Raw genomic sequence first — 25,715 nt, 5'->3', positions numbered from 1 at the left:
CACCAATGGCTGGGCCTTATCCCAGAGTTTCTGATTTAGTCGAGCAGGTGGAACCTGGGAATATGCATCTCCAACAGGTTTGATTACATTTTTATTTTTCTTTTAGTTTTTTAACTTTTTATTTTATATTGGAGTATAGTTGATTAACAATGTTGGGACTTCCCCGGCAGTCCAGTGGTTAAGACTCTGCATTTCCAATGCAGGGGGAGCGGGTTCGATCCCTGGTTGGGGAAGTAAGATCCCATGTGCCACGCAGCATGGCCAAAAAAAAAAAAAAAAAGATCACACCGGAAAATAATTGTTCATTAAAATAAAGTTTCCAAATAAATATTAAAAAACAAATGAAAAAAACCAATGTTGTGATAGTTTCAGGTGTACAGCAAAGTGATTCAGTCATATATATACATGTACCTATTCTTTTTCAAATTCTTTTCCTGTTAATCACGTTTTTAATAGCACCTTAATAACTGTGAAGACACACGGCTTTGTTTCCTGCCTCTGTGCCTTTGCTTTTGCTGTTCCAAGCCTAAATACCTCCCATTCAGCTCAGACTCCGTTTCCCTCCCTCGGGACTCTCATCTGAGGCCCTGTAGCATCTTGTGCATATTCCAGCCACTATAAGGTTCATATTATTTTGAAACTTTCTGTTTATTCCGTCATTCATTTATTGAGCACCTACTATGTGCCAGACAGTGTTCTGGGTGCTGAGGATACAGCAGTGAACAAAGCAAATTCTAGTTGGAGGGTGGCAGGTGACAAACAAAATAAGTAGACAAATAGCATCTCAGAGGGTGATACATGGTCTGGAGAAAAATCACGTGGAGGAAGAGGAGGAAGCGTGATGATGAGGGTGGTGACCAGAGCCACGTGGGTGGTGGGTGGCTGTACCGGAGGGGCATTCCCGGGGGAGGAAGGGGGGAGGGAAGAGCACCTCTGCAGGGGCCTGTAGGGAAGCAAGGCTGGTGGGTGAGGGTGGCAGGAAGTGCCCAGTGGGAGGAAGCCCAGAGTCCAGGTAGCAGGGGCGGTGTGAGAAGTGGCCAGATGTGTCTTCCATACAGGCCTCCATCCCCACTGAGCAGATGCCCAGCAAACGTCTGTTATCCCAGAGTCCTCTCTGCCCAAGCATCTCTGGGTCCGTGGGGGACCGACCACACAGGGGAGATTCCTGGCAGTTGGTACTGGTCTGTGGCCCTCTTCTCTGCTGTTCAACAAGTGAGCAGACCCACGTATTGGTGGGGCCTCGTGTAGAAAGCCCCGGCCTGCGATTCCCTAGGCTTAGAGATCTCACCTTGATGGGGCGTCTTCGGGGAGCTGCGTGCATGCTCACTGTGACTGTACCTCCCCTGCCCTTATGTAATCAGGGAGGTCGGGAGGTCGGGAGGACAGCAGCTGGCAATTGCACTTGGAAAATCTGGAAGCAGTCAGGTCAGGTTGAATCAATCAGCAGCCCCACGCCCGAGGCAAACACAGGGGCTCCTTTGGAAGATTGGACCCAGCCCCGCCCAAGCCTCCACAGACACATTCTTGCATTTCTGAGCAGAACAAAATCAGACAACCCCAGGCCTAATCCCCCAAACTGGGAGCAGAGGGCCGGATTACTACACCCCAGGTTTGAAAACTGTTTTGTTCTTGTTATGCAAACTTCCTGGGCAGGGACTCCAAGGGCCCAGGGGGCGGGGAGAAGGGTCTTTAAATGCATCCCCTCTAGGCTGATGCCCATTCCTGGAGCTCCAGACCCGGGAGAACCTGTGTCGAAGGTAACTCTCTTCCCCATTCTCTTCTCCTAGAAATCTCTAGCTGCAGCCTGGCCAGGAGCGGGTCCACCTCTGTGGCTGGTCCTCCCCACACCCAGGAACATCTTCTGAGAATCCGCGGCTGGCTGCCCCAAGGGCCCGAAGCTCACGTCTGGCAGCTCTACCACCCCTGCCACAGGGAGGTAGAGGCCCCGGGGACCCTTGGAGCAGGGGGACCCAGGGGACGGTGGGTGAGAAGCCTTGATTCAGTCACTCAGAGGCAGCAGAGCCCTGTAGTTAAAGGCACGAGCGGCATGAGAGAGACAGAAGCGGGTTCAAATCCTGACTTTGCTACTTGCTAACTGGGAGACCAAAGACACAGCATTTATTGCACGTCTATTGGCCTCACTTTCCTCATCTATAAAATGGACTCGTAACGGCTCCTTCTTGGTGGGCGCTCCTACAGAGCGAGGATTTTTGTGAGGATCAAAGGGGATGATGACACCTGGGAACAAAGTGGCACAGGTGAAGCAGGCGGGATGCAGGGATGTGGGAAGAAGGATGGGTCCTGGGGGACTAATTCCAGCTGCTTCCACTGGGGCATCAAGCACAATATTAGCTACTTCCGGCACCATTAATCTTTGTAATGACTGAGAAGCGGCACTGCTATTAACGCTGCCCACAAAGGAAGCTCCTTCCCAGAGACCACGTGGTTCTGAGTGCTGAGCTGGGGGCCAGCCCTCCTGGTCTCCCTCCCACCAGCTCTTCTGCCCTGAGCCGCCAGGCCTTGGTGGCCGATGGCCAGAGGCTGCTGCCCTGGTTTGCCCACGCAAGGCTGGGGAGGGAAACAGGACCTTCCTGCCGGGCTGTGTGGCTGGGGTCACGGTCAGCAGGGTGGCCTGGCCCGTGGCAGGCTGGGCCGAGGGATCCCAGAGGGCTCCCTCTGATTTCCCGTCGGACCTAGGGAGGGGACCGTGGCACCCCAGGCTTGGGGCGCCCTGGATGCCAGCAGGGCCCTCCTCTCCGTGCTGAAAGCCAGGGTGGGGTCAGTGCTGCGGAGAGGGGAGGTGATGGGAGGAATCAGAAGCCACTTGCTGGAATTCAAGCAGGATTTCATATATATACACATACACACATTCATACATATACATCTATAAATGGCTATTTCCATTTTGCAAAGAATTTATACCATGTATGATAATATATACACATATACCATATGTATTATATATACCATATCTACAGATATGTATATCTACATATCTGTAGATATGGTATTTAATTTTTTTGCCAAATGGAAATAGCCTTATTGTGGTTTTTTTCCTGATGTCAGAGGTTACACCGTGTCTGAAAGTGAGTGGAAACCTCTTGGAGGACAGGAAGAATTGCTGGGGGAGAAGGGAGGAGGAACACTTACTTTTCTTTGTCCCTTTTGTATCTTTTACATTTTCTACCATGAGCGTGTTACCTATTCAAAAAGGTAACAAGCATTTTTTAAAAATGCAAGTTCACTGCAAAAAAGTGAAACCCTCCAGAAGATGAAAATGAAGATGACCTCTAATCCACCCCCAACCTCCCATCCCCCCGCAGTCACCACGCGGGGTGGGGGGGGTGGGGGCCGCCCCTCTGGGCTCTCACGTGAACAGGCACGCACACGCCTGGGGTATCTGTTGTTCTGGAACCTGTTTTGTTTCTTGTCCCTCATGCCTGGGACACATCTGGTACAGAGAGCGCCCTTATAAAGGTGCTGAAACACTTGTCCATCTCTGTCCTAATTACTGCACGATCACCTGGCACATGGGTGCAGCATACATCTTTGAAATTGTCTCCTGCTGATGGACATTTAGGATGTTTCCAGTATCTCTCTGTTATGTATAAACCTGATGAACTTTCTTGTTCATGAATATTTAGGAATGCTCTCATTTCTATGAGGTCCTGAATGTGGACCTACTACGTCACAGAGAAATAGATTTTAAAGGCTTTTGCTGGGCGTAGCCAAATGCTTCCCAGCAGAGCCATCCCACTTCGCCAGCACAGTCTCCTGTACGGGTAGCTTTTTTGTGGAAATCTGAAGCTCTGTGAGTCGGTCTGTCTCACAGGTGTTACAGGCACACACGGGTTTAAACACCAAGCCTGGTTCTGTCTGGGAAGCCACCAGTGCTTTTGAGAATGACGGCTCAGCCAGAAAGGTGGTGTGGGAATCCTGATGCTGGGTTTTCTTTAATCAGCGTGCGTGTGGAATCACGACCCGTGTCCTTTGATCTGACCTGGAGAGTGCCCGGTTGGGTGTGCAGAGCACTGGGAGTGATTGCCTGGGAGAGTCACCAACTCTGCCCGAAGGTAGAGGTGGGCATGGGGCCTGAGAGAGGCCAGGAAGGGCCTGCCCACAGCACCCTGCCAAGAACCCACCATCAGCAGCTGTAGACACCCTTAGGACCGCAGGTCACTGCTGCCTGGGGTCCTCCCCGCGGGAGTCTGTCATCTGCTCATGGAGGGAGTACGCTGATGGCCAGAAGAGTCCAAGAGAACAGGGTTAGGGAGCTGAGAAGGCAAAAGGAGGCCATTTCCCGGTGCTCCCAGGGAGATCTTCCTCTTCCTATAAAATTACCAGTGAGGGTGGGTGCTGCCCTGGGGACCCCGGGTCCCGGTGGGCGGCCGGGGAGTGCGCGCCCTCCTCCCGGCTCCAAGGAGCTCTCTGTCCCCAGGAACCATGAGCACAATCAGCGAGGTGGTGCAGCGGGCCAGAGCCGCCTTCAACGCGGGCAAGACGCGCCCGCTCCAGTGCCGCGTCCAGCAGCTGGAGGGGCTGCGGCGCCTGATCCGCGAGCGCGAGAAGGACCTCGTGGGCGCCCTGGCCGCCGACCTCCGCAAGGTGCGCCCCGACCGGCCGCGGGCAGGAGAGGGCTGCGTGCGCCCAGGACGTCGGCTGTGCGCCGCGGGCCAGGCTCTGCGCCCGGCTCTTTACACTTAGCCCCCAAAACCCTCCGGGTGCCTCAGGACCCTTTTATGTAGGGGAAAGCGCAGCCACTGAGATGGGGTGCGCCGGCTTCTCCTTGCGTCCTGCGGCGCCCCAGGCCCCACGCGCCCGGTCCGCCATCCCCCCTCCTGGCTTCACGCCCTTGTCCACCCAGCCCAGCACACGAGGCCACCCCTTTCCAGCCTCCTCTTTCCTTCAGCTCTCAGCCCCGTGCAGGCCGGGTTCTCCACACCAGGGAACAGCCCAGCCTGGCTGCTCGGAGGGCAGCCTGCTCTGCTGGGCGTCCTCCCTTCCTCCCTCCCCATCCTCTCCTACCCCTGGGCAAAATCAGACCCCTCCGAATTCTCAGCCCCTCCCCCTCGCTGCCCCCAAGTCACTTGGGCCTGCTTCCACCCTTCCGTCCGCCTGGCCTTGGAGGAGAGCAGAGGGGCTGTGGAGCCCGTCCCCCTACCATTTCCTGGCCTTTTGCCGCTGTATTTTTTTTTTTTTAATCTCTCAAGATTTCTCATTTTACAGCAAAAAACAAAGGCAAGAAAACACAGTGCTGACCTCACGACTTCTGTCTTGCTCTGCACAGCCAAAGTTCACGGAAGAGCTGTGTATCCCACTTTGCACCCCTCTCTCGGAAGCCCCCCACACCGGCTTCCTCCACTGGCTGAGGGTCTCCTGGATTTTCTCCTGACTCTCTTTGGTGGTCTCTTTCCTGAAGCCACTTCATCAGGGTGGTCTTCTTAGGGCTCTGTCCTGGCTTCAAGTCTCGTTTTCATCTATAAGCCTTCCCGGACACCCCTCAGCTCAGTTCCCCCTGACTCACTAGTGACCCTCAAATCACTACTCAGGTCTGAGGTGCCCAACCTGTCTGGGCCCCCAGCACTGGCAGAAAGGGGCCCTCACAGACCCACCACTCGAAGGCTAATCCTCAGCTCTGCCCCCTTGTGCCTTCTTGCCTGGCCCACTGGGCTGGGGAGCCCACGGTGAATGGCCCCCTTCATGTGGGCAGCAGAATAAGCCAGGCTGTGTCCAATGGGCCCACCTGGAGCATGAGGTCCAGCCATTTTCCCATTTTGCAGACTGGGAGACTGAGGTCAGGAGGGTCATTCAGGGTCACAAAGCTGGGAAGCAGCGAGCCAGGACCACCGCCAGCCCTGGGGCCTCTGCTCGGAGCCCCGGCTGTGTGGCCCTCACCCTGGGGCCAGCAAGCCTCACGGAGCCCTCTCACTGTAGAACGAATGGACCGCCTACTACGAGGAGATCGTGTACGTCCTGGAGGAGATCGACTACATGATCAAGAAACTCCCTGAGTGGGCTGCGGATGAGCCCACGGAGAAGACCCCCCAGACCCAGCAGGATGAGTCCTACATTCACTCAGAGCCCCTGGGTGTGGTCCTCATCATTGGCACCTGGAACTACCCCTTCAACCTCACCATGCAGCCCATGGTGGGCGCCATTGCTGCAGGTACCATGAGCCCTGTTCTGGGTCGGGGAGCCAGGAGGGATCCCTCTTCTCCACTGCAGAGAGGAGGGCCTGGGGTGGGGAGCTCAGGCCTGTGTGAAGAGGCGGCCTGGTGTCAGGGAGCCATAGGAGGGTCCAGCTCTCACAGGAGGCTGTGGGGACCAGGCTTCCTGGTGCCCAGGCCCAGCCAGGCTCAGATGTCCACACAGCCTCACCGCCCACCATGCGCCCTTGGTCCCTGGGAGGGCAGAGCAGGGAGGTGGCCCCAGCTTGGCCCTGATTCCGTGTGCTCTGCAGGGAACGCAGTGGTCCTCAAGCCGTCGGAGCTGAGTGAGAACACAGCAAGCCTGCTGGCCACCATCCTCCCGCAGTACCTGGACAAGGTGACAGACTCTCCAGGGCACACGGAGAACTGGGGCGGGGCCGTGTCTTCAGGGGTGGAGAAATAGTGAATTCTTGCAGCCAGGGCCCAAGCCACAGGTCGGATGAGGACAGCCAGCCACTCCCATTGGGGTGACTGGAGCCCCTGAGCCGAGAGAGGGGGTCCACTTGGTGGCGACTGCCCGGCCACGTGGGGAGGGGGCTGTGGTCCTTTCTGAGCCTCACCTCTGTCCCCTCTCGGAAGGATCTGTACCCGGTGATCAGTGGGGGTGTCCCCGAAACCACGGAGTTGCTCAAGGAGAGATTTGACCACATCCTGTACACCGGGAGCACCGGGGTGGGCAAGATCGTCATGATGGCTGCGGCCAAGCACCTGACCCCTGTCACGCTGGGGCTGGGGGGCAAAAACCCCTGCTACGTGGACAAGGACTGTGACCTGGACATCGCCTGCAGGTGAGGGGGCTTGGTCTGGCTGACCCCCGGCTCAGGCGGACGGCAGTTCACTCTGAGTGACACTGACGTGGTCCCTGCCCTCAGGGCACCTGCGGTCCTGGCAGGAGCTTGGGTTGGAGGTACCATGCTCACAGAAGAGGTGCGGGAAAGGCTTCCCACAGAGGAGGGGTCCAGCCAGAGCCCTGCCCGCCCTCGTGTCCCGCACACGTAGCCTTCTGGGGTGTGGGACCCTGAGCACAGTGACACCTGGCCATGCAGGGCTCAAGGCTGTGAAAAGAGGGGGATAAAGGCCGCCCACCCCAGATACCCCCCGCCAGTCAGTGATGAGGTCACCGCAGGCCCTGTGAGCACATCCAGGGTCGTGGGATCTAGAAGCCAGTGGGGTGCTAAGGGGCTCCCCTGGCGGACAGCTCACAGCAGAGCCCCTCGTGCCCTGACCCTGGGCTAACTTAGCCAGAGGCCTGTTCCCGGGGAGCCCCCCGGGCTGGCGATATGTCATCTAACCTGGGGTTTTCACAGACGCATCGCCTGGGGGAAATTCATGAACAGCGGCCAGGTCTGCGTGGCCCCCGATTACATCCTGTGTGACCCCTCCATCCAGAACCAAATCGTGGAGAAGCTCACAAAGTCCCTGAAAGTGAGTGTTGGCCCCGGGGGTGGGTGACAGGCTGCCAGGCGGTGAGATGGACGTGGACTTGAGAAAAGACTGGCTCATTTTTTTTCTGATCATGAAAATAATCCACACTCACTGTCAATAATTGGGAAAAGATTAAAAAGCATAAAGAAGGGGGAAAAGCTCCACCCAGAATCCCAGCACCTAAAGCCAGTCACTGCTGACTTGGTGTGTTCCCTCCATTCTCCCTGCTGTAGACGCACGCGTTTGGTCCCAGTGTGATGTCCAGACGCTGTGCGTTTATTTCTTTCAAACAACACAGCTGTCTTGCAGCACTTCATGTGCCAGGAAAGTCGTGGGGCGCCCAGGGTGTGTCAGCTCCGTAGTTCTCAGTGTCGCTGTGCCATCAACTGCTGCTCCACCGGGCGGTGCCCATGTGTGCTCCCAGGTTGGGGTCACCAGTGACCTCACAGCCTGTGGCCGTGATGAGGGTCCACATCCTCACCTGGAGGCTCTCCTCCACAGGAGTTCTACGGGGAGGATGCCAAGAAGTCCCGCGACTACGGGAGAATCATCAACTCCCTACACTTCCAGAGGGTGATGGGCCTGATGGAGGGCCAGAAGGTTGCCTATGGGGGCACCGGGGATGCGACCACCCGGTACATAGGTGCGTGCGCTGCCCTTCAGGAGAGCACCGTCTGCCCGCCAGGGGCCCTGCAAGCGGGTGGCGGGTGGGCACACACCCCTGAAGAGCAGACGCAGCCCCATGGTGTGTGTCTGTCCCTTTCACCAGTGGCCCTGGGTTGGCTCTGGGCCTCTCAGCGGGCAGGGGCTGGCCACAGCCCCTGGGAGGCCCCTCCCCAGCCCAGAAGCCCCTCTCCTCAAGGCCTAGAGGAGGCTTCACCTCCTCTGCATCCCAGCAGCTTCAGCAGAGGCCACGGGAGCCCCAGGTGTGCCGAGCGGGAGGGGCCCGCAGTGCCTGGGCTGGAGGGTCAGCAGATGGGGCCCCACTTGGCCCCCAAGTTGCCAGGAGGCTGAAGAGCTCCAGCAGGGCTCACGTGGCCAGCGGGGCACAGGGCCCGCCCCCTGAAGTGTAGAGCCCGGGCTCCCCCCGTATAGGTGAATCCGGGGCTCTCTTCGTGGTCCGCCAGGATGGAACCTGGCAGGAGTAGGCCCCGTGCCTGCCCCCCCCCCGCTAAGCCTTGCCAGCCTTGTCTGTAAAGGGCTGGGTGAGAAACCAGACGCCTGGGCTGGGGTCTCTGTGCTGGCTGACACCGGCTTCTTCCCTGCTCCAGCCCCCACCATCCTCGTGGATGTGGACCCCCAGTCCCCGGTGATGCAGGAAGAGGTCTTCGGGCCCATAATGCCCATCGTATGCGTGCGCAGCCTGGAGGAAGCCATCCAGTTCATCAGCCAGCGCGAGAAGCCCCTGGCCCTCTACGTGTTCTCCCTAAACGACAAGGTGAGCCTGGGGACCCTCCTCCAGGGTCCTGGGGCCCTGGGCACGCCGCTCCTGCAAACAGGATCCAGGGGTTCACAGACCCGGGAGCAAATCCCAGCCTCGCTGTTCACCGCAAGCCGCTTAACCTTCCTGAGCCCCTTTCTTCTCAGCTCTGAAATAAGGACAGAGCGTTGAATGAGATGATGATGAGCCCCTCGGTGCCACGCTCGCCATCCTGGGAACTGCTGCTCTTACCGTCTCCCCACAAAACTACGTGGGGAGAGTGGGGAACCCAGACTGGGGCTGGGGCGGGGAGTGGCCCGGGGCCAGGGGCTCTGCCTTCACCAGCTCCTTGCAGCTCCAGGACACGCCCAGGCAGCTGGGAGGGGGAGGGGCTGGGTGTCCCGGAGGCCGCAGGCTGAGCCCCGGGGCTATTGCAGGTGATTAAGAAGATGATCGCGGAGACTTCTAGTGGCGGGGTGACGGCCAACGATGTCATCGTCCACGTCACCGTGCCCTCGTTGCCCTACGGGGGCGTGGGTGAGTCTGGGGCCGAGCTCACGGCCCACTGCCCGCCTCGGGTGTCCCCCCAACCCTTGGGCTGGGCCTCAGACTCCCACTGACCTCTCCCTCTGCTGGCACATCCATCAGCCACATTCAACCTTGAGACCCCAGAGGGTCCCAGAGGTCACCTGGGGCCTGAGAGAGGCCGCAGGTGCCAGAGGTCATAGAGCCACCTAGTGGTGGGGCTGGGATGAGGCTCTTCCTGGCCACTGTTCCTGGGGTGGATGCCTCGGCGGACACCCCGGGGATCGGGGGCCCCCAGGCGGCTCGGAGAAGGGGCGCAGGAGGGGCGTCGGGGTCTCGGGGCCACGCTGAGCCGGCTTCTCCTGCAGGGGGCAGCGGCATGGGGTCCTACCATGGCAGGAAGAGCTTCGAGACCTTCTCCCACCTCCGCTCTTGCCTGGTGAGGCCTCTGCTGAATGAGGAGGCCCTCAGAGCCAGATACCCCCCGAGCCCAGCCAAGGTGAGAGGCGGGGCGGCAGTGCGGGGAGCTGCTGGGCCCTGGGCAAGGGCCTCACCACGCCTCGTGTCCCCCACAGATGCCCCGTCACTGAAGCGCTGCCCTGGCCTCGCTGTGCTGCGCCCTTGGACGGCTGCTCCTGGCACCCCTCTTGCTCCGAGGGCATCCTCGCCTCCCTCGCTAGAGTAGAGACCAATAAAGTTTCCCAGCAGCCCAGCAACGTGCGTGCGTGCGTGTCTCTGCAGCCCTGCCCCCCACCCTCTCTGGTTCCCCCCATTCCCCTCCACCCCCCGGAGCCTCACTTTAGCCCCAGGGCCCCTGGACTTGGGGACGTCAGCTCCATTTCAGGTGTGTCCAGCGGAGGGGTGACCGTCACGGCCAAGGCAGGGGTCCCTGGTCAGACCTGTGGTGGGTGGTCAACACAACCACCTGGGTGACTCCAGAGTGATGGTCCTGGGGCCGGAGGGTGGGGAGCCAGGGGCAGCCCCAGGACCCTCAGTGCTGGCAGCACCTGGGCCCCGGGGTCTGGCCTGAGGGGCCAGGACAGGGTCCAGCGAGGACCACGGGAAGCAGGGCGCAGGCCAGAGCAGGAGCACAGAATCAGGCCAGGGGGAGAGCGGGGCAGCTGGGGAAGACTGGCCGAGGCTGGCCGCTAGCCTCGTCCCCTCCAGGAGAAGGGAAGGGGGAGCGGGCAGAGGGTGAGAGGCCCTGTGTCACCGGATGTCTGCTGTGCACACTTGCTCTTTATTTTGCAAACAGCAAATAACCGAATAGTAACAAAACCAAGATCTTCTCCAGCCCTGCTGCCCCTGCAGTTATAACCTCATTTCCCTGCCCTCCTTCCTCCTGCCCACCTGTCCGGCCAAGCCCATCCGTCCCCTGCTCTCTGCAGAAACCGCTCCCATCCATCCGGGCTCCGACCCGTGTAGGCAGGCCCACCGTCGTGGCCGCAGCCTCCCCAGGCCCTGCCTGGCCACCCCTCCTTCCAAAACCCTCCCCCTCAACTCTGGGGTCCCGGGACCCCACACTTCTGTTCTCCCACCTCCCCGGATTCTCCTCCCACATTAAAGTCTCTGGCCCTGGCCCTGAGCTCCTGACGGTTTAAGCTGTATTAACAGCAAAGACCACATCCTGCTCAAAGGTGTGCCCCCCGCCCCGCCCCCCGCCACCACCGGGCTGGGTGTGGGGGAGGGAGTCTCAAAAGACCCGCCCCTCTCTCCTCCACCCCTACCCACCAGCAGCCCTGCGTGCTGGTGGGCAGATGAGGAAACCAGGAGAGGGAAGCAGTGTCGCCGGGGTCTCTGCGCCACTCACCAGGGCCGCGTCTCTGGAGCATCTGCTCCTTCCTGACACCACAGAAGTGTCACCTGCAGTGGCACTTGAGGGTCTCCTCAAAACCCTTGCTTGAGGAGGTGTCGAGAGAGCTGGAAACGCTCAGCTTGGGGAGGAGACGGCTCGGGGTTTCCAAACACTTGATCTGCCTTGTTCCAGAGGGAAGATCAGGACCTTCCGGAAAAATCACCATCATCTCTCTTTCTCTTTCCTCCTCCTCTTCTTCCCACTTACTACCTTTACAACAAGACATAACGATCTAAGCCGTTTCACTGTGATGTCCCAGACCTGACCTGTTCTGGACTAATCCTATTTCCAAACTAGATTTGACTCAAAAGAAAACAATGGAAAAACCCCTTGATCTTTCCTCCACCCGGTGATCCCATCTACTGTTTTCTCTTTCTACTGTTTTTTCCTGGACTAAGGAATGGGCTGAAAAAATATTTGCACAACTGATTCATTCTTTCCAAACAACTGCCATTGTCCAAAACATAAATGGCCGAGAACCATCCCCACTCGCGGGTCACCAGCGAGAGCAGGTGACATTCCGGGTTACTCCTCACAATCCCCCGTCATGCTGGGCAGAGGACACAGAGGGCACCCGTGACTTCCCGATGTGACTTCCCGATTCTCAGCCGTGTAGCCACAAGCTTAGCACAGCATCCTTTGTTTCCACTGTGTGGTGCTTCTAGTGTTTAGATTCTCAGACATAAAACAAGCAAACCATCTGTTGTGGTCACAGTCTCTTCTTTTGTTGTCGTTACAGAACAGAAGGGAAGGTTTCCCCCACTCGTTTGTTTGTTCAGCCAATATTTTTTGAGTGGACTGTCCCGGGTGCTGTGACAGGGTGATAGGGTCTGTGCTCTCGAGGAGCCATGTTCGATTGGGGTGACTTAGGAAAGGCTGGGTGCTGCTGCAGCAACGGGCTGACCCCAGGACAGCTGTGGGTAACCCGACAGGAGGTTGGCCGGGCTCTGCTCTTCGAAGCCCCCTGCTAATGGAGGCCCCCCGGCTCAGGGCAGGCCTTGGGGGTTCACTGAAGCAGGGGAGGGGGAGGGGGAGGGTCGCTCACGGGTCGCCGCCCTCATATCCCGTCTTGTACCCCACCCCTGCCAGCTGAAAGGGTGCTGGGAACCGCAGAGGACCATCGCCATCGGGCAGCAACACGGACACAGATGCTAGACACGGGAAAAAACAGACGGGAAAAGTCCCGGGCAGGAAGGCAGTGCCGCTCCGATGATGGAGGATCTGCCCGCAGTGAGAGGGGCCGATTCGAGGAACTGACTGAGGGAAGGTAAGCCACGGCACCCGAGAGTCACCCCGACCCGCAGTGACTCCCGTCCCCCCCATCCCAGCCTCCCCGCTCCCTGCACCCCACTGCCCAGACTCCACCCACAGCCTCTGGCCAGGGTTGAACAGCGGGGAAATGTACCATCTCCCACTCCTGTGGGCCAGCATCACCCTCGGGCAACAGCAGGATGGCCCTTCTCTGACTCTCCTCCTTTCCCTGAATGTCTCCGGAGTCACCCTGATGGCTTGGACTGACCACGCTGTAGACCTTGGTGAGGGTAGCAGGTGCCTTGTGGTCTGTGCCAACTGCATCCCCTCCCCCCTCCGTAACAGTAATCCCCATTTCGTTCAGATACTCGCCTCTAAGAAAGGTCACTTTGTCCCCAGCTTGGAGAGAAATCTCAAATAGTCTAAACCAATCGTTCCTCAACCCTGGTGGCATGCTGGAATAGTATAATAATTTTAGGAACTTCTAAAAAGATACTAATGCCTAGGATCCTGAGCTTTAAAAACAAGTTTTATATAGACTTTATTTTTTAGAGCAGTTTTAGGTTCACAGCAAAATTGGGCAGAAAGTACAGAGATTTCCCGTATGCCCCCTGCTCCCACCCAGCACGGCCTCGCGCACCAGCAGCGACCCATGCCAGAGTGGTGGGCTTGTTACAGTCGATGGACCTACATTGACATGTCGTTAGCAAGGGTCCTGAGTTAGTCTACGTTCCGGGATGGAAACTGGACATTAATATATACCTATTTATATATATATATATATATATATATATATATATATATATATATATGATTTTTAAGTTCTGCAAGTGATTCTAATGTTCTGCCCAGGGTTGAGCACCCCTGGCAGAAGCCAGTACTGAAGTGTGCTTTCCCAGACAGTGACTAGATGAGGATGGGCACGCCACCCAGCTGTGGGCAGTAGGGTGTGAGGGGAGGTCTATTGGGGGTGGATTCTGGGAGAGGTTCCTCCCTGATGAAAACAGAAGCAGCAGAAGGGATGCGTCCTCTTCTTAGAAGTTGGTGTGTCTGGATGTGACACCTGGAATAGTGCAGCCATCTGTGACCATGAGGACAGCCTCCTCGAGGCTGAGTAGACCTGCTAAGAATGGGGGCTCAGAAAGATGGAAGCAACTTGACCCTGCCCTGTCTTTGGAGTCTTTGTTATACGTGATGATAAGATGTCCTTTAAAAAAAAAAAAAACATTTGAAGTGTGTTTTCAGTTATTTACATTTGAAAGCATCTTATTGGATGGAAGGAATCAACCACTTTGTCTGGGACAGACTCTACCCTCCTCCCCTCCCCTGGCTGGTGTCCATCTCTCCTCCTCTTCCTCCTGGTCTCTCCTTGTCCCAGAGTCTTCCCAGCAGGGCTGCTTGTTCTCCTACCTGAGACGCCTGCTCATGCTTTCTGGCAAGTCCTTCCTCCCGGGCTCCCCTCCCTAGCCCTGAAGCAACTGCCAGCTGGGCCTCCTGATTCTAAAGCCCTGAGCACACCGGCTGCTCCCTCCGGCCACGGCTGACCCCGTGTTCTGTGCTCCGAACCAGCAGGAGAGACACGACTTGCCCCAGATCTGCTCTGGGACTGTGTCAGCCAGGTTGAGAACAGGACACGGACTCCACTGCAGGTGTTTTCAACAGAGAGAGATTAAATAAAGGGAATCAGGGGGAACTCCCTGGCGGTCCAGTGGTTAGGGCTCAGCGCTTTCACTGCTGAGGGCGCGGGTTCAATCCCTGGTCGGGGAACTAAGATCTCACAAGCGGCGTGGCACAGCTAGATGATAGATAGATAGATGATAGATAAAGGGAATTAGGTCTCTACAAAAACACAGGAAGGGCTGGAGGAGCAGGCGCTGGGCAAGGCCTCCAGGAACGGCTCCCAGGACACACGGGAAGGACACTCCTGCAGAGTTACTCCTCCACCTGGGGAATGAGACCCACCTCTGAACTCACTGCCATGGGCTGGGAGGTGGCACTGCCACCATAACTGCTCTTGACCCCAACCACGGTGGTGATGGGACACATGACGGCCGCGGCAGAAACCCCCAGGCGTCCATGCCCTTGCTTACCAAGCCAAGTTGCCAATCTTGTATGTCAGGACAGAACTGAATTCTCACTGAGAGCCGTGGCTGCAAGAGAGTCTGGGAAAGGTGGTTTTTAGCAACACAGAAGCTGCCGGCAAGAAGGGTAATGGATGCTGAGGGCCAGCTGACCTACGGCTTCTTGATCGCCTAGTGGTTCTAATTTCAATGCTTACGTCCAGGGGTTGGTGTGAGGATGCGATGAGATAACGCAGGGGAAGCAGTTGACACAGAGCTGTACCAGGGCCTGGTTCATGTTCGTCACCACTGCTGAGACCTCCTCCTGCTGCCTCGGTGGTTCTCCAAGCCTCACTCTGCAATGGGCTCGGAGGTCACTCCTCGGTGGAGAGGTTTTGCTTTAGAAAGTTTAGAGCAAATGGTCTTGAGAGGGTGGCCCAGCAACGGCCAGGGCTGACCAAGGCCCTCCTCAGCACCAGCCTCCCCGGACATGCTGCCCCCACGCCAGCAACCATTGACTTTCCAGCCAGGAGTGTTATATAAGCTGCATATTTATTTTGTTTCTAAGAAATTTTGAAAATACCAAGCAGGTGTGGCCTAAGCTGCTTAATTCCTAACGGCAACAGAGATGGCTCGTGCAGGCGGCTACAGGCAAAGCCGCTGCCCAGGCTCAGAGCCAGGCCCGGCAGGACGGACAGCTCTGGGGCTACCCAGTAAGCCCACTCCCTCCCGGGAAACCCAGGATGGGAGCACCTCAGGAAAGCCGCGTGCCCTCGGGGGCAGGTCCAAGCGGCTCTCACTGTGGGGCTGAGCCCAAGGCCTCGGGTTCCCCACCTGGGACTGAAGCTCTCTGCTGGGAGGGCAGCCTCCACCTGCCAGGTACTCCTTCCAGGCTGCTGTCAACTCCGACGACTGGCTGCAGCGTTTTAGCAAAGCAGAAGGGTAGAGGGCTGGGTGGGGAGGGAGGACAGGGGTCGGTGAGAAGATGTTCTCACCTCTCTGGTTTGACCCAAGCTTTTAGGTCGAAAGATGGGGAGAAAACTCACACCTTCTGTTCCCTCACATGACAACGAGACCCTGCAGGTGCCAAGCTTTCCCAACGACTGCCTTGCCGCCCAGGGAATGCTGCCCGGGCCTGGTGCCAGGGCGCCGCATTCACAGAACAGCTTTCCTTTGAGCCAGAGCCAGACGTACTAGTGTGACCTTCCGGGAAATAAATGTTCATGCTGGTAGCTGTTTTGCTGGAGAAAGACAACAGCTCTCTGTTCCCCGAAGCCTGTCTGCCTGGTAGGTGTTTACAGGGTCGGGGGCTGGTAGAAACTGGAATGACCCGTCCTCTCTCTCGGGAAGGCAGAGGGAGAGAGGAGAGGAGACCAAGCCTGACTAGATACCCTGGCAGGAGGAGCATTTCAACACCGAGTTCTTCTTCAGAGAACAGGCCAACAGTTGCTAGACAGACAGAGAAAAGTTTTCTTCCTCTTTCTGCTCCAAACCTGTGCTCAGTGTGATACAGGCTGGAGAGGCAGTTGCATAGCACAGGTACAGTGTCTCCTCTACACAATGCCCATGGCAGACATTATGAGTTGATCGCAGAACTCGTCTACTGAACTGTCTGAGGTGCACAGCACAGCAGTGCAAGGTAACATCCATGCAGAGCTGACAGGCTGGAGGAAAACTTGCCATCCCAGATGGAGCAGAAAGAAAGTGTGCTTTGAGATGAGACAGACCCAGCCTCATATTCTGGCCCCGCCACTTTATTTGGGCAAGCTCTGTATTTCCCTGAGCTTTGGTTCTCTCATTTGTAAATTGGAGATAAGCATATCTACCTGAAAAGGTTGGGACAAGATCAAATGTGATGATGTGTCTAATGCTGCTGGTCCAATTAGCACATAATCGAGAGACACCTCTACACACCCTCCTAAACTCAACACACGTTCTGCAGGAAATCTCTACAGATGAAAATCCTGTGAGCCAAGCTCGTTTTTCTCTTGAATCCTTTTCTCCTCCTCCTCCTTCTCTTTCTCCTCCTTCTTCAAAAATATTTGTTATGCAACAAAATCTGTTATGCAGATTATTTAACCTTAAGAAAAGAATCTCAAGGATTTGTGCAGTGTTCATTGACCTAAAGGTAAATTCTGGGCCCCTAATAAGTTAGTCTCATCTGGTGCATACCTTTAGAACATCAGGAATCAAGGACAGAGTTTAACGAAGAAAGAAAGAAAAAGGACTCTAACGTCTATTAAATGCCTACGATGTTCCAGGCACTTCCATATATATTAGCTCAGTTACTTCTTGTGTCAGTACTTTCTGTGAGGTTTAAAAAAAATTTTTTTTTAAATTTTGAATTGTGGTAGGGACTTCCCTGGTGGTTCAGTGGTAGAGAATCCACCTCACAATGAAGGGGACGTGGGTTAGATCCCTGGTCAGGGAACTAAGATCCCACGTAGTGTGGGCAACTAAGTCCATGTGCCACAACTACTGAGCTCACACGCCTCAACTAGGCCCACGTGCCGCAAACTACAGAGCTCATGCACTGTGGAGCCCGCGCGCCACAACTAGAGAGAGAAGCCCGTGGGCCGCGACGAAGATCCCGCATGCCGCAGCTGAGACCCGATGCAGCCAAAAATAAATTTAAAAAATAATAAAAAAAAAAATCTTAAAAAAATTTTTTTTCAATTGTGGTAAAATACACATAATCTAAAGTTAAACATCTTAAACATTTCAGAGTGTATACAGCTCAGTGGTGTTAAGTATATTTACACTGTCATGCAACCAATCCCCAGAACTCTTTTCATCTTGCAAAACTGAAACTCTATACTCATTAAACAATAACCTCCCCTGCCCCTCCCCCAGCCCTTGGCAACCACAATTCTACTTTCTGTCTCTATGAATTTGGCGACTCAGGGACCTCATATGATACCTCATCAGTGTGTGTCTTTTGGTGACTGACTGATTTCACTTAGAATCATGTCCTCAGTGATCGTACTGTTGATGTGTTGTGTGGCATCTGTCAGGATTTCCTTCCTTTTTAAGGATGAGTAATAGTCCATTGAATGAATAGATCACATTTTGTTTATCCCTCAATGGACACTTGGATTGCCTTCACTTTCTGGTTGGCTGTTTTTTTTTTTTTCTTTGTAATTCTATTTTATTTTTCTTCCAGTTTTATTGATTTAATTGACATACAGCACTGTTTGTTTGAGTACAGCATAATGATTTGACTTACACACATCATGAAATGATTATCACAGTAAGTTTAGTGAACATCCGTCATCTCATACAGATACAAAATTAAAGAAATAGAAAAAAATATTTTCCTTGTGATGAGAACTCTTAGGATTTACTCTCTTAGTCACTTTCATATATAATATACAGCAGTGTTAGTTTTATTTATCATGTTGTACCTTACATCCCTAACAGTTGTTTACCTTATAACTGGAAGTTTGACTGCCCTCAACCTTCCCACTCCCTCCCCCCACCCATTGCCTCTGTTAACCACAAATCTGATCTCTTTCTATGAGTTTGTTATTTTGTTTCTGAAGTATAATTAATCTACAACATTATGTTAGTTCCTGTGCACAAAATAGTGATTTGATATTTCTATACATTTCAGACACCACGGTAAGTCTAGTTACGATATGTCACTAGGCAAAGATATGACATAGTTATTGACTGTATTCTCCACACTGTACACTTAATACCCGTGACTCATTTATTTTACAACTGGAAGTTTGTACTTCTTAATCTCCCTCACCTATTTCTTTCCTCCCTTCACCACCCACCCTCTGACAACTACCTGTTTGTTTTGTATCTATAACTCTGTTTTGTTATGTTTGTTTTGTTTTTTAGATTTCACTTAGCATAATACCCTCTAGGTCCATCCATGTTGTTGCAAATGGCAAGATTTCATTCTTTTTATGGCTGAGCAATATTCCATTTCATAAATATATACACATTTTCTTTATCTCTGGGCATTTAGGTTGCTTCCATATCTTGGCTATTGTAAATAATGCTGCAGTGAACACAGGGGTGTACATATCTTTTCGAATTAGTGTTTTTGTTTTCTTCAGAAAAATACCCGTATGTTAATTGTTGGCTCATGTGATAGTTCTGTTTTTAATTTTGTGAGGAGTCTCCAAACTGTTCTCCATAGTGGCTGCACCAATTTACATTCCCACCAACAGTTCACGAGTGTTCCCTTTTCTCTTCACCCTTGCCAGTACTTGTTGTATTTTGCTAATAGCCATTCTGGCAGGTGTGAGGTGATATCTCATTGTGGTTTTGATTTTCATTTCCCTGATGATTAGTGATGTTGAGCATCTTTTCATGTGCCTCTTGGCCATCTGTATGTCTTCTTTGCAAAAATGTCTATTCAGATCCTTTGCCCATTTTTTAAAATCAGGTTGTTTTGGGTTTTTGATGTTGAGTTGTATGAGTTCTTTGTATATTCTGGGTATTAACCCCTTATCAGATAGATTGCTTGCAGATATCTTCTCCCATTCAGTAGATGATACTTCCCTTCACTGTGGAAAAGCTCTTTAGTTTGATGTAGTCCCATTTGTTTATTTTTGGTTTTGTTTCCTTGCCTGAGGAGACATATGCAAAAAAAAATTACTAAGATCAGTGTCAAAGAGCTTACTGCCTGTGTTTTCTTCAAGAAGTTTTGTCTTTTTTTTTGGTTGTGGTTTCAGTTCTTACATTTAAGTCTTTAATCCATCTTGAATTTATTTTTGTGCATGGTGTAGTTTAATGGTATTAAATATATTCATATTGTTGTGCAGACATGACTGTTACCCATCTCTAGAACTCTTTTCATCTTGCAAAACTGAATTTCTACACTGACTCAAATAGCAACTCCCCATTCCACCTTATGCTCAAGCCCCTAGCAACCATTCTAAGAATTTGACTACTCTTGGTTGGCTGTTTGTGATTGGTTGTCCTTAGGCTTTGACCTCCTGGCGTTGAGGCATTTACAGGCTTATGTGCTGATTTGCTTATGTAGGCCTCCTCGTTTATTTAACTTAACACTCCCCTGAGCAAACAGTTGGGTTCAACAAACCGCCTCATTAAAGGGGTGCAGGTGTGACAGAAAGTGGGGGAGGGGTGTCCTCTTGCCTCCCAGGCTGGCTAGGATCTGATGGGTCAGGGAGGGGCTTGCTCCGTGGTCTGGGAGCATCCTTGACCCTTCATGCTAGGAGGTCTGTCTCCCTAGCAAGACCACGTGAAGGACAGTAAGTAAGGCAGGGGTTTGCTCAGTGGGGTCACTATGAAGACAGGAGGCTGGGGTGGGGAGAGAGTGGCAGGTGCAGGGGTCAGGAGGTTGCAAGGAACCGACCTCCACTCACATCATCTCCAGTAAAACGTGCGGCTGGAACGATGGGGCATTGTCTCGTAGGAAAAGGAACAGCAAGGCCACAAAGGGACCGGACATAGAAGACATTGAAAAAACCAAATGAGTGAATGAATGAATGAATGAATGAATGAAACGGTGGCCCCCTCCCCAGCGGGGCACAGGGTCTCCCATCTCTGCCCCTCACTGGGGCTGCCCTTCTCTTCGCCTCCCACATGTATGCCTCCACTGCTCCAGGCCCCCAGCACCCTGTTTAATGCAGGAGTCCCTCCAGCCTTGCCAGGGCCTAGCCAAGTCTGCGCAGAGCTGCGCCTCCAGCCCCGCCTTATCTCGGACCCAGCTCCATGCCCACCCCCGAAGTCCCGGGAGAGAATCTGGTTGGCCCAGCATTGCCTTAGCCGCCAATAAACTGTGGCGGAGAGGTGGTCACGTGGCATGTGGCCCACCACCACCACCCCGCCCCTCGCCCCCCGCCCCCCGCCCCGCGCCGGGCACGGTGGGCGGGGGCCGCAGGACCTGGTACGCCACGCATGTACCTCGTGCTACCTTGCCTGCCGCCTGATCGGCTTTCCCCTTCAGGGCGCTCGGGCCTCGGTAATCTGCGCCGGCTGCACGCAAGGCTGGTCTGAATTAAGGCTCATTTTAGATGGAGGCGGTTGCTCCCACGTGAGCCGTCTAAAGCTCGGGCTCGGCTTCCTGTTTCCGCTCCGGCGTGGATCCCGTGCTGGCCCTCGAGGCGGTGCGTGGGCTCGGCCTGCCTTGACCTCAGTAAAGCCCCTCGTTTGAGGCCAGCTGCTCCGTGCCTGCTGACAACAGTGGCCTGAGCTCGGGGTTCGTGCTGGGGAGGGTTCCCTGCAGCTGGGCGCCCAAGCCCTCACTGTGGCTCCCTGGATGGCATCTGCGGGGGCTGGACATACAGCGGCTGTCAAGGCTGAGGCGTCCCCGAGGGCTCCCCCGGCAGGTAAGCAGCTGCCCCCTGACCGTGTGCTCCCCCAGCATAAGCCTTCCTGGGCGCTGGGCTCTCCCAGCCCACTGGGTGCTTTCCAAACCTCCGGTTCGGGATGGGGGTTGGCCAGGGTGGGGGGTGGCGAACAGTAGCAGGTCACTGAGCCCCGACAGCCCCGGCAGTTTCTGGAAGGGTCATCTCAGGGACAACTAGGGTCAGTGGGGAGAAGCAACAGTAGGCCGGGCTCAGGAGGCCCCTGCCACATGGGGCAGGCCTAGGAAAGATGGCCTCGGGACTTGCATCTATTGATTTAAGAAGTAATGGTGAGGGCTTCCCTGGTGGCACAGTGGTTGAGAGTCCGCCTGCCGATGCAGGGGACGTGGGTTCGTGCCCCGGTCCGGGAAGATCCCACATGGGAGCGGCTGGGCCCGTGAGCCATGGCCGCTGGGCCTGCGCGTCTGGAGCCTGTGCTCCGCAACGGGAGAGGCCACAACAGTGAGAGGCCCGCGTACCGGAAAAAAAAAAAAAAAAAAAAAAAAAAAAAAGAAGTAATGGTGAGCTTGGCGCCTCCCAAGGCCTTCATCTTTGCCAAGGGAATTAGTTGGGGTGGGCTAGGGCAGCAATGTGCTGGGAAGGTGGGTGGAGGTGTCAGCCCAGTGGTTCTCAGCCCAAGCTGCACTCGGGGAAGTTACCTGGGTGGGTCTAAGAATGCCCGGCAGAGGAATTTCCTGGTGCTAAAAATCAAGAGAGTGATTATCCTCGGTGGGAATAGTGACTGAACACGATGCCAGGGGCCTTAGAGGAGGCTACTGAAGTAAAAATCTGTTTCTTGAGCTGGCTGCTGGTTACTCGGGTGCATTTAATTTATGAAAACTCGTGGAGCTGTTCACTTATAGGTATGCTATTCTGTATGAATGTTATACTTCAATAAGAAGTTAAAGAAAAAAGGAAAAGAAATTGCTGCCTGGGCCTTAATTTAGAACATCTGTGGTGGGACCTGGGTAGTGATATTTTTTTAAAAAGCTTCCAAGGTGATTTTTTTTTTTTTTTTTTTTTGGCCGTGCCACACAGCATGTGAGATCTTAGTTCCCTGACCAGGGATCGAACCCGCGACCTCTGCATTGGAAGCACAGTCTTAACCACTGGACCAGCAGGTAAGTCCCCAGGTGATTCTAAAATTCAGTCAAGGGTTAGAACTGCTGGTTTAACCCCGAATTTGGTATTCCCATCCCCTGGAGATGAGCTTAAGCATGAGTGTGTATGATACTAGAGGAAGCTAGTTGGGGAACTTCTGGGAAAGTTATCTTGAGCCCAAAAGTGGCTTGAGACAGAGATTTGAATATGGATGTTGTCACAGGTGGTGGTGAGGGGAAGGGAATGAGATGCTCCGGGCTGCTGCAGCCATTTTGTAGTCATGTAGGAAAGCCAGGGGAGCACAGCTGAGCCGACTGATGCATATACACTATGGATCTGATTTCCTGTACCAGTACAATACACAAAGCCTACATTTTCTAATTTGTTCCATCACCTCGATCTTGATCCTGCCCCTACCTATGATGCTTTTTTTTTGGAGGGTGTACCTCCCACAGTGCTACACACTGCGGTCCCCCTTCCACCTCCTGCCTAGCGCTCCCCTCGTGAGGGTGTCTTTGGATGGATGGGCTGAGAACACAACCTAGGCTGTCTCATAGCAGCACCCCTGGGGCAGGAAGGCTGCCCAGACCTCTGGTTGTCACAGGCTTTGGGTGTCTGAGTAACGAAGGTTTTCCTCCCCTTTTTCTAGACTGTTTTAAAATGTAGGTTTTATTATTATTCAGGGATGGCAGAGCCAGTAGATCAGGAGACGACTGCTCACAGTTCCCAAGAGGTGGGGACATGACATACAGGCCACTGGGGGAAGCACCAAGGTCAGTCAGGAGGGGAAACGTGGACAAGAGCCTTTCTCGTACTTTCTGGGGAGTAAACGGCTGAGGCAGGGCAAACAGGCTTCAGATCGGCTCGTTTGAATAACCTCGGCTGGCTCTGAGGCCTATGACTGTGCCGAGGTGTCTGGTACCTGCTCTGGGGTGATTAAGGCAGCTGGATGGTGGCCCAGACCCCTGAGGGACATGGTGGCTGGTTTGCTGTGAAAGGTGCAGAGTTGTTTGCTCTTGTTTGCAGGCAGAGTTGTTCGTATCTCTGGGAATGAGCTGGCCCTGGAGGGGTAGTCCCTTCAGGGTCAGCAAGGCCCTCCATGTTTTTTCAAGGCTTGATAGCCCATTTCTTTTTAGCACTGAATAGTATTCATTTTCATTCTTGTAAACTTCTCCCCGGCTGGAAATGCCCCCCCACATCTTTTGGGCTTTGGGAGCCCTTGAACTTGGCAGGTCCCCCATGAGGACCTCCAGTCACTGTTGAGGCTTGGCCATCCCCAACCCTTGCCCACCTTGACGTCCCACCAGGGCCTGAGCCCAGGCGTTTCTGTGGGGAAGGTGCCTAGTGAAGTCTGGCTGGAGGAGGGAGGGGTGAGGGATGGAGGAAACGGGTTGGGCGGAGGTAGAGAGGGAAGCGGTTGCCAGATCTGGGGGGGTTGGGGGCTCAGGGGTGGCATTGGGCATTTTGCAGGTGTTGGTCCTGCCCAGCTGTCCTTTGCCCTGATGATGTATGGGGAGCTGAGGGACCAGGCCAGAGTCCCTCACTCCCCAGTGGAGAGCTAGGTGCTTGGCAGTCACAGGGCAGGGAGGAGGGGTCAGAGAGGAACATTGGCCCCCTGGCCTGGGGGTGCAGGGCTCAGGGCAACCAAAGGGCAAATGCAACGCCTTTGGGACTGGTGAAGTGTAACCAAGTGAGGAAAGGTTTGCAGGGGCCCGGCCCCAGCTGTTCCTGGCAGGTCCCTGGGCTGTCAGTTACCTGAGGGCAGGGCCCACAGGCCAGGCCTACCCCCAGGGGGACTTGACCTCTTGGTGCTGCAGGAGTTGCAGCCGGAGACGGCGTCCTCCTTGGATGGCTCTGTGCTGGCATTTGCTGCAGCGGGTCTGTGGCAACAGGAGCCTGAGGCCCGCCCCACACCCCCGAGGTTGCTAGGCCACCCAATTTGTCCAGGCCAGTGGCTTCTGTTCCAGTTCCACACGTGCTTCCTTACTGAGTCACTGAGCCCTTTGGGGCACGCTCCAGTGCCTCATGGCGCAATGAGGCTGCTGGGCACCGGAACCAGCTCCAAGGGAGGCTCCCTCTCCTTTGTTGCAAGCCTCTCTGACCCCAGTGTGTGTTGGGGGCTTGCAGTGACTCTCCACCCCCACCATTCCCAGGACCTGGTAGCTTTGGGCCCTTCTTCCCTGTGAGGGTCCTCAGCAGGCCTGAGCCCCTCACCGCTCTGCCCTCGTTCAGGGTCGGGGCATGGGGAGGGGGACGGGAGGGGAGAGGATGGAGATGGGACAGAGGAGGGGGGCGGGTCCCAGAAGCTGCAGGGTCTCCAGCTCCTCCCGTCAGGAGGTGGACGCCGCTTCCTCTTGTGAGCGTGGGCCAGCCCTGCGGTTAGCAATGGCCAGCAGTCAGAAGTGACCTGTGAAACTTCCCAGCTGGGTGTTGACATGGATGCGGCTTCCTCTTGCACTCCTGGAATGTTCCCTCGTTGGGCCAGCTGCACGCCATGAGATGCCAGGCTGCCCAGAGAGGTCCCGTGAAGGAAGACGGGGCCTCACCTGAGAAGGGAGAGGTTCCCGAGGCCCCGGGGTCCGTGGCCCTGTCGCCGAGAGCCGAACTGCTGATCGTGTCCAGTGGGGGGTCTGCACAGCTGCCCCTGGCCGCGGCGGGCCGTGGAGAGGGGCTCGCTGACCCCACAGCTCTCACCCGGCTGCGAGATGACACGCGGGGCTGGTTGGCTGCTCAGCTCTGACACTCCGTGCCGGCGCCCCTGGGCTGAAATCCTGGAAAACTGAACTGGGGGCAGAGCCCACAGGCGCTGCACGTGGCACTGGCTGAACTTGCAGTCACTGCAACAAGAGTGGGGTGTTCGCTGGAAAAGGCTGGAAGCGGTTGTTTGAAAGACAACACCTGGGAGGCCTGGGAAGCCCCCAACCCGAGGGAGCAGTTCCCCCGCTGGTGGGCGGTCAGGAATTCCCACGGCCCTGCTTGCTCCCAGGAGGCTCCGGGCAGCGATCTCGAGAGTAGCCTGGGGACAGAGAGCCTCCGCAGAGGGAAATGGAAGACGTCGTGGGTTTCCATCACCATTTGTGAGACAAGGACCTGCCCTCCGGACGATGAGTGTGCCCTGCAGGCCGGTCCACTGAATGCCCTCCGTCTGGGGGCCAGAGAGCAGTTGGCCCCTCGTTAGAACTGGCCCTGGGCGCCCCCTCCACCTCACCTGCCCGCCGGAACCTGGCTCTGCCACCCGGGAGTGCGAGTCTGTGTCTCTTCATCTGGGCCTGGGAGTCCTCAGGGCCCCCCAGGCCCGCCCACACCCGTTCCTCCTGGGCCTTTGCTGATGACCCCCCGGGAGGGGTCAGCCTGGTGACTCTGGGGGCCCAGGGCTCTGTCATGTCTGGGGCCGGGCCAGGCAGCACGTGGGCCGGGGGGCAGGGCCGGTCCCTTGGGTGGCGATGGCCCCTCCTCCCAGCCTTTACTCATTAGCCAGGCTGCGCGGTGCCCCGGCCGGCTGGACGAGGCTGGCTGCGTGGGTGCTCTGACCTGCGGCGT

General features: G+C 55.4%; 1 protein-coding gene across 4 annotated transcripts; it reads left to right on the top strand.

The window, feature by feature from the left end:
* Positions 1 to 1,866: 1,866 nt before the first annotated feature.
* ALDH3A1 (aldehyde dehydrogenase 3 family member A1) lies at positions 1,867 to 10,402 on the top strand. Of its 4 annotated transcripts, XM_082605280.1 has the most exons (12): positions 1,921 to 1,936; positions 3,962 to 4,073; positions 4,439 to 4,605; positions 5,935 to 6,166; positions 6,461 to 6,546; positions 6,789 to 6,997; positions 7,517 to 7,634; positions 8,136 to 8,277; positions 8,906 to 9,072; positions 9,492 to 9,591; positions 9,948 to 10,078; positions 10,155 to 10,402. In XM_082605280.1, exons 3-12 carry the CDS (start codon positions 4,444 to 4,446, stop codon positions 10,167 to 10,169), a joined length of 1,362 nt encoding a protein of 453 aa, XP_082461406.1. In that variant the 5' UTR covers positions 1,921 to 1,936; positions 3,962 to 4,073; positions 4,439 to 4,443; the 3' UTR covers positions 10,170 to 10,402. The 4 variants fall into 4 exon arrangements, with proteins under 4 accessions (XP_082461407.1, XP_082461408.1, XP_082461406.1 ...); XM_082605281.1 differs by lacking the exon at positions 3,962 to 4,073 and having other exon boundaries at positions 1,867 to 1,936; XM_082605282.1 differs by lacking the exon at positions 3,962 to 4,073 and having other exon boundaries at positions 1,878 to 1,984.
* Positions 10,403 to 25,715: the final 15,313 nt, after the last annotated feature.

The sequence above is a fragment of the Mesoplodon mirus genome (assembly GCF_964341445.2).
Source record: "Mesoplodon mirus genome assembly, chromosome: 18".
NCBI classification, from domain to species: domain Eukaryota; kingdom Metazoa; phylum Chordata; class Mammalia; order Artiodactyla; family Ziphiidae; genus Mesoplodon; species Mesoplodon mirus.
The sequence above is the reverse complement of the archived record's forward strand: the minus strand, read 5'-3'. Positions and strand labels throughout refer to the sequence as shown.